At 42.1% G+C, this 8,709-nt stretch overlaps 1 protein-coding gene across 1 annotated transcript in view; it reads right to left on the bottom strand.

Moving 5' to 3' along the window:
- Window positions 1-3,858: 3,858 nt before the first annotated feature.
- The window catches only part of LOC119350153, a 5,934-nt gene continuing 1,083 nt past the window's right edge, over window positions 3,859-8,709 (bottom strand). Inside the window, exons 2-9 of the mRNA XM_037618122.1 lie at window positions 7,953-8,078; window positions 7,378-7,823; window positions 7,099-7,269; window positions 6,865-7,011; window positions 4,838-4,936; window positions 4,435-4,569; window positions 4,203-4,306; window positions 3,859-3,916 (exon numbers count right to left, since the gene is read on the bottom strand). Of these exons, the coding sequence (XP_037474019.1) occupies window positions 3,859-3,916; window positions 4,203-4,306; window positions 4,435-4,569; window positions 4,838-4,936; window positions 6,865-7,011; window positions 7,099-7,269; window positions 7,378-7,823; window positions 7,953-8,078 (1,286 nt within the window). The remainder of the gene's footprint in view (window positions 3,917-4,202; window positions 4,307-4,434; window positions 4,570-4,837; window positions 4,937-6,864; window positions 7,012-7,098; window positions 7,270-7,377; window positions 7,824-7,952; window positions 8,079-8,709) is intronic.

Consider the following 8,709-nt stretch of genomic DNA (forward strand, 5'->3'; position numbering starts at 1 on the left):
TTGGGTGCTGATTTTGTTGCAGAATGTTGCTGTTGAGCCATCAATTTTCCTTGACGATGATATGCAAAATGTTGCGCATGAAGAAGAAGAATATGGAATTGATCTGAATGATACTCCCCAAAATGATAGTGACGATTCATTGCAGCTGAACACCGATGGTGTAGCTCCAAATCATGGCAATGCCCGTGTGGCTAGTGACAATGCCAATGGAAATGCTGCAACACTTGTTGATGAACCGGATGAAGATATATCATCACAGCCAGTTGTCCCTTTTGTTGGAATGGTTTTTGACAATGTTGAAGAAGCTCAGCGTGTTTACAATGAATATGCCTCGAAGATGGGCTTTGGTACTCGCATTGTGACATCAAAACATAGTAGGAAAAGCAGCTCGGATCAGAAGCGCATTCTTATCTATAGAGTTTTTGAGTGCATACACTCACAGAAAAATCCTTCGAAGAATGTTGGTGGTAGCATTTCTGACGGAGCTGCAACAAATGAGTGTGAAGATGTTGATATGAGCTATGCGAGTAACAAAAAATCTCCAAGCAAACAAGCTGGCATCTATATGGATGTGAGCGACAAGAGGAAAAGAAACCGGTTGGAGCGTTATAATTGCAAGGCTCGTATGGGTGTTAACCTCAAAGACGGTAGCTGGGTTGTGACAGTTTTTGAGGCCGATCACACACACCAGCTGATGTTGCAAAGGGGGCGTCGGAGATTTTGCCGGTCTCATAGAAAGATCCCAGATGCAGACATGCAATACATCACTTCGCTGCACTATCGCAACATATCAACGGCTAATATGATGGGCTTGCTTGGAGATGCACGGTGTTGTGATCCGAGGAGTTTGCCGTATGTGAAGACTGATGTGACAAATGCAAGAGCAAAGCTGCGGAGGGGCCTGTCAGAACGTGACTTGGAGCTGACAATCGAGTACTTTGAGAGAAGACAAGTGGAGAATCCCAACTTCTTTTTCTCGAAGCTACAAGAAGATGGAGCTGTTAGGGCGCTTTTCTGGGTTGATGGGAGAACAAGGGCCCTGTATCCAAAGTACAAAGATTGTGTGTTTTTCGACACCACATTCTGCACAAATCGCTACAACTTGCCCTTTGCTCCGATTGTTGGCATTAACAACCACACACACACTGTTTGCTTGGGGTGTGCTTTGTTGCCTGATGAGACCATTGAAACTTTCAAGTGGGTCTTCCAGCAATGGATGTTGGCAATGAATAATGAGCATCCGTTGAACATTATGATTGATCAAGACCAGGCAATGGCTACATCCATCGCAATGGTATTTCCAGATTCAACACACAGATGTTGCAACTGGCACGTCTTCCGGGTTACAAGGACAAAACTAGGGAAGATGTTGGGCAAGGATGAGCCTTTCGCAGAAGCATTCTATGGTTGCATTAATGGTTCAGATACCGTTGAGGAGTTTGAAGAACGGTGGAAGCAGATGGTCGAGGTGTTTGGTGTGGTTGATAAGAAACACCTCAAAAACATGTGGAACAGCAGGGAGACGTGAGCTCTGGTGTACTTTAGGAATAAGTTCTTCCCATTCACAGGAACAACTAGGCGCTCTGAGGGCCTGAATTCCTACTTCAAGACATTAAATCATCATGGAGACTCGGTTTGGACATTTGTGCAACAGTTTGAGCTTTGCCATGAGCTAATGCTTGATCGTGAAGACAATGCGGGCTTCATCAATGAAGCGACGAGGCCGCCACTCTGGGGCAAGTAAGTCCAAAGTCATGTAGAATTTTCTTTAGTTTTCCAGTACAGTTTGGTTGTAGCATTTGAATGAAACATATGTAGCAATTCTTATTGATGTTGGAAGCTTTTTTGTTTTGCAGTTACAACATTGAAAAGCAGGATGCAGATTTCTATACCAGAGAGGTATTTTCAAAGTTTCAGAAACTATTGGCTAAATCAACAGGCTATGGGCTGCAATACCAGCTGCAAGGGAATGTCGTCTGGTTTCGCCTTGTTGCAAATGATGGCATCAACCCTAAAGTGTACACGGTGCGTGTTGCCCCTGAAGATCATACATACATGTGTAGTTGCAACATGTTTGAGATGTGTGGGCTGATCTGCCCACATATCATCCGTGTCATGATGCACCTGAACGTGCAAGCGATACCTGCGAATTACATGCTTCCAAGATGGTCTAAGAGAGCAACCGACCTTGCACCTGAACCAGGTGATGGGCATAGAGCTATGCATTTCGGCGTCCCCACGACAAACACCCTAAAGTTTAACTCTCTTTGCCGGAAGTTTGGGAAACTTGCTTCAGATGCATGCTTCAATGATGAAGCTTATAGTTTTGTCTCTGGGCTAATTGATCAGGGCAGTGTTGGGGTTGCTGCGATTAAAGCTAGAGCGACCGATGGGGTTGCAGGAGACGAAGAAGCCCAAGGTCGTGCAGCAAATGAACAAGTCTCAGGGGGTCCAAGTACAGGTCAGCAGGATCCACCCCCCGTAGGACTACGAAACCCACCAAAGTCAGCAAAGAAGGGGAGGCCAAAAGAAAAAGAGAAGCGTAGGAAGCCACTAATTGAGCTTCGAGAAGATGAAATGAAGAAGAAAGCAAAGAAGGACGCAGCGAAAACGAAGAAGCTCCAAAGCTAATGGAAAAGAAGACTCCATGCAAATACTGTGAAGATGAGGATCACAATGTGAAGAACTGCCAACTCCTTGCCGCTTTTCTTGCTGCGAGTGCGAGCGCAAAAGCTCCGGGTGTCGGCCCAATCCTTACACTTTAGGATGTTTCGTGAGGGAAAAAATTGATGAATTACCTTGTAACCCCCCATGTCTTATGAATGTTTGTGTTTTGGGATTGCAACATATTACTACATGTGTGGTTTCAAGCAGAATGTTCGTTTTTTAATTATGATGGTGCCAACTTCTATTTTTTTTGTAAAATAGTACTCAATGATTGTTGTTACCACAGCTTGATTCATTTTTAAAAAGGAAACATGGTTGAAGCTTTTGAAAAGCATGGTTGCAGCTTTTGAAAAACATGTTTGAAGTTTTAAGGAAATATGGTTGTAGCTTTTGAAAAACATGGTTGAATCTTTTTGAAATTATTGATGAAGCTTTTAGGAAACATGGTTGAAGCTTTTTTTAACATGGTTGAAGCAAAAATATTGGTTGAAGCTTTTAGGAAACATGGTTGAAGCTTTTTAAGACAATGGTTGAAGCTTTTTTTAACATGGTTGAAGCAAAATAACAAGTATGAAAGGGAAAAAGACTTGAATGATTTGATTTAAAGTGTTGATTTTGCTATGCAGCAAGATTTTGGGAAGGAAGCTTATTTACATTATGCTTCCAGCAATAATATCACAGGGATGTAGCTAATTTGCAGGTAAAAATGTAGATTTTTGCCCTGCAACAAATCTAACAGAAGGTTGTAGCTATTTTTTGTAAGCTTCCAACAATTTGACTGTGACAATGCAGCATCCACATATTGTTTTCATGAAAAAGGTTTCGAGGGGAAAATTGCACAGAGATTCCCTTGAAACTTCTATGGATGAAGCTCATAACCAGCAAAACAATAAATGGTTGTCAATGCATGATCATGTTGGCAAGCAGAAGATCACATCCATTAAAAACGGAAGAAGTGCTTCATCCAAAGAGATCAAGTTATCATCGGTTAACATACCAAAAGAACACATATGTTTACCGAAGGTATCATTAGGGTACATACGAACGCGCACTACTCTAATACTATCAGAACGCTAGCACCTCAGACATGATTCTAGACCTAATGAAAGAAAACGAGCTTGATCGTCTTGAACCCTCCCGCAAATTAAGCTGCCAACTCTTCCTTGAATGCCCGCTCCATTGGGGCATTGTTCATTGGGTGAGTGCAAAGGTTGTGCGCCACATCCATGCGGTATCGCGCCACATTTTCCTGTAAAAATGAATGAAAAAATTAAGCAAGTATGATACTAATTATTCTTGTGTTGCATGAGTATTGAAAACAAGGAAAGTAGATTGCAACAAAATGACAAGAAAGTACCTGATTGAACTCTTTCATTGACTTCCCATCAAAGTTCTCCACATATTTGAGCCTGAAAAAGCCACAATCACATCTGTGAGATAAAAAAATTATCCTTCATAGTTCCGATGCATAGTTGAAACAACAAATTGTTGAAATGGAACACATGATTGAAGCAAAATTCAAAAAGAAAACTCACAAATTATCTTGCTTTGGGTAATCCTCTAGGTCAACACGGGCGAAGGATCCAACATTGACATTGAATTGGCTGTACTCTTGTGCGAGGGCTGCAAAGTTTGTGATCTACAACCGAAAAACACGCACCAAAGTTTGAAAAAAATAGGATGAGGTGTGTGAAGATGACAACAGGGCATTTATGTAGATGAATCAAAGGGAAAACAGAAAAATAAAAATAGAGAGCATGAGCCTACCAGGTTATTGGTCTGCTTCTTCAAAGGAGATTGTTTTCCTTTTGAATGGATTGAGTCAAATACATTCCACTGCTTGTATAGCAAGTTTGCGCAAACAATTATCCAATGCTTTTCATGAACAATTGTGACAAAAAGCTGTAAAACACAAAAGAAAGGCAAAAAAGGTACTCAGAACATGTAAAAAATGTTACAGCCTAGTAGGAATGAACGTAAGCTTTCCAATGTTGTAACTACAAACAAAAAAGCATTCAACAACAACTAGAATTGATACATATGTTTCAAAGAGATGTTGTAAACATCAATAATAATTGCTACATATGTTTCGAAGGAAATGCTACATCATTGGATCATATTTTGAAAGTATTTGTGGTGTGAAACAAAAGTAGGCTCTTGAGAAACTTACGAGGTCATATTTATTCGCCTTGAACTTTGTCACAGCCCTTTCAAGCTCGGGTATGAGTTTTGCTGGTTGGAAGGTTGTTGGGTCTTGTTTTAGTAAGATCTACTTGAAAGACACCTCAAAATGGTTAGTGTGTGTTGCAACAAAAAATGTGAAGAAAAAAAGGAATGAAGCATTGCTTGTTTTTGCGAAAACTTACCCCCGCGTGGACTGAGAATATGTATTTCTTCAGATTAGTACCACTTGCTGCACGGGATGCTACGTTGTTCATCTCGATACATAGGGACATAACCTCATCATTCATATCCCCGCGAGGCTTGAAGCATACCAGGAATTTCTTGTATCCAATGTAAAATCCACCTATCTTTATGAAAGGTGTCCTGTTACCATAGATGCAACCGAATGAATCATTTGTTTCGAGCAGAAAAAAAATAAAAAACAGAAAGCAAAAAGAGATAGGGCTTAGGTAGCTCACACTTGTTCATTGGCATGTGATCTCCTCAATGGTTTCCCATGCTTTACATACTTCTCATACGTGGCTGCAGCTGCATCGACCTTTTGCTTCTTTGCCTTGGTATTTTTTACGGCTGGAACTTTGGCCATCCTCTTCTTCCTAGTGTTCTTGTCATGTGTGCTAGGGCCACTGCTTGCATCAACAATTTGCTCTTCTGTAGCAACCATCTTAGGAGCTGTAGCAAGCAACAAAAATGGATGAGTTTGCAAGGGATTGTACAAAAGAGAATTTGCTGCAATCACACATATGTAGCGAAAAAATGACATGTATAAAAACAAAAAGAAATGATGCAGGAGGAAGGAAGCATACTTGGGCTGTCATCATCGTCTGAAACAAGGAACACGGGGATGTTTTCAAATATGGGGCTGACTGCGCTCTTCTTGGTTATAGGCTCATCCGTGCAATGCATCATCTCGTACTCTTCGGAGCCCTTTGGGAACAACTCACAGGATGGCTCGTCGTCCCAAATGCCGGCTGTCACACTCCTGGGTGCATCATAGAAGAGTGGGGGCTGTGAGGTGAGACGTTGCCTTCCATCTCGAAACTCACTCGTTGTTGCTCAGGAGTTTCAGCAGCCTCGGTTGCAACTTGTTGCTTCAATCCGGTGACTTCATCCTTGTTAATGCTAGGTGTTGTACCTTCAGCTTGAGCTTGAGCACCAATGCCAGCATTTGCAGCTTTAGCATCATTCTCTTTTCCGCAACATTCGTCCATGATAGGTGCTTCAAAGGAGAAGTTGGGCTCACTGGTAGCTGTGATGGCGTCTCCAACATCACGAAGGAGGGTTGCCATCCGGTTGCACTGCAATCCCTTTAAACACTGTCCAAACTTGCCAACAACATCATCCACCTCCGATGCAAAAATACCCTTGTGCTTGTCGTAAAGCATTTGAAACTGAGTTGGTACCTACAAGAAGGCAAGTATTGAACATTTTAGTCATATGTATGGATGTAAAAAAACACAAATGTGGGTGTGGCACATTAGAGGTATGGATGAAGCGATAAAACAAGTAGGTATGATGTTGTGTCACTACATATCAGATAAAGAGTGTGACTGTAGCAATTTACTGTCAACTATGTAGGTAGCAAATTAATGATATGGATGTAGCAAAACTATGACATGGTTGAAGCAAAAACAGAATGTAGTTGTAGCACACTAGACATATGGGTGTAGCAAAAAAGCATAGTATGTATGAACTTGAACAACATATGAAGCAAAAATAGAACATGGTTGTTGCACATCAACATGAAGGATGCAGCAAAATAAATATACACTTGCAACTGGGTATAATAAAATAATGTGAAGCCAAAGGTAAACAGGAAATGAATACAATGAAAAAGATAATGTACCCTTAGATCTTGCATGCTAGGGAATGATTGCTGTAGCCAATCGTTGAGCGATGATGATAGGTGTGGTTCAGCATCAACATTTTGTTGAGTCTCATTTGATTGAGAGTCCTTTGCTTGAATTTCAGCACCTTGAATTTGGCTGCCTTGGCCACTAGTTCCTTGGCCACTAGGTGCTTCAGCACCAACTCCCTTCCCAGTAGCTGCTTCAGCACCAACTTCCTGTCCCACAAGTTGTGCTGCATAGGGGGTGTTGCACAAACTCCGGATCTAGGAAAACAAAACATGAGTGGCATAAATAAGAAAGCTTCCATAAACTAAATTGGAAAAGCAAAGATTGCTACATGGGTGTGTTAATACTCATTGACAAAGGAAAATACATAGGCGGGATGTAGCAAAATTACATGGGTGTGTTTCCCGTAGAAAGGTTGAACAAGAGTGAGCTTGTTTTTGTCAACTTTATCCAACCACTCAAAATCCTTTTGGCAAACAAAACGTATCCTTGGCACGGAATAATCAATAGCATGCTCATTTGGGAGGCCAACCGGGATATCAACATGATCCATGTATATGATCTGCATGGAATGGAAAAAGGACATTAGCCAACAAAAAACATAAAGGCATGAAGGTTTCATGCAGCAAAGGGGAAAGATGGAGGTATTTCGTAATGTTGCGTTGCATACCGCTAACATGGGAAGGCATGAAGCAATCTGAAACTCTTTTTCTGTGTTTGCTTGCATCCTCTTCTTCTCTTGAAAGACTCCAACCTCCTCCATAGCTCGTGCCAACAAGTGCTCATCCCAAGCGAATTCATGCACCAAAGACATATCTTCGAGGGAAGCAAGATACTCGAGATTCACCATATTGCCCGTGCCTGGGCACAAAACTGTTGCCAACACAAGGAGTGCCCAAGTCCTATTTATCATAACCACGTCCTCCTCACTGCAACTAGTGAGCAACTTGACAACATGGGCGATTGGAGCCCTGTTCCCCTCCTTGTAGATGCTGCGAAGATCATGTTCATCACTCTTCTTTAGAAGCTTCACGGGTCTATCACCGAATGGCACGTTGAAAATCCTTTTCACCATAAGCTTACTGAAGGTGATAGATTTGTTCTTGTGTTTGAACTCTGAGAGTACGTGATTCGTGTTCATCGCAACAAACTCAATGAGCTCATGGGGCACCTTGAAAGACCGGATGTCCAACAAGTCTCCAAACGGTCCCTCCCTTATGATTCTCTGTTTTTCTGGTGATATTTGCTTCCCAATCTGAGCCAGCCTTTTTGAGTTAAACCTTGACTTAAAGCCACATAGATTGCCTTTCTTCTTAATCTTCTTCTTAGCCTTCTTACTCCCCTCATTCTCACCAGAGTTACCTGCAACATCTACAAAAAAGGAAAAAACACAAGTCAATAAAACCATAAAACCGAACCATCAGAAGCTAGGAAAAAACATACATGAACACCTAAAAAATTCTGACAAACCTATGAATTCAGGGATGTTGGGTTGCGCAGCAGAACGAGTAGTGATTCATTGGCAAAAAATATACAGTGCATATCAGACATTTCGAAAGTCATACTTTGCAAACTATCAACAACATCTACAATACCAAGTTGATTCCATTAGGTTCATCATGAAATGCATTATCATGTCATTTCTAAACCGACTCAACATCCCCATCGATTCTCCAAAAACATAAGCTAAAAACATCCCTGGACCTCGATTAGTCAAGTACTTAAATCCCTTGGCGACCAAGGAAAACCTGCTAATGATTGGGTCAGCAAGACATCAACATGTAGAAAGAGTTGTGGTTTGCTTCCCTGAATCAATCCAGTTGCTGGAATGCTACCAGATTCAAATTCACCACCGCGCCAACTCCCTCTGCCCGCGGGAACCCCACCCCGGCCCCTCCCTCTCTCCGCGGGAACGCCACCCCGACGCCTCCCTCGACCCGCGGGAACGCCACCCCGATGCCTCCCTCGACCGCGGGAACGCCACCCCGCCGCCTCCCTCGAC

This window comes from Triticum dicoccoides, chromosome 1B (genome assembly GCF_002162155.2).
Source record: "Triticum dicoccoides isolate Atlit2015 ecotype Zavitan chromosome 1B, WEW_v2.0, whole genome shotgun sequence".
In the NCBI taxonomy this organism is placed as follows: domain Eukaryota; kingdom Viridiplantae; phylum Streptophyta; class Magnoliopsida; order Poales; family Poaceae; genus Triticum; species Triticum dicoccoides.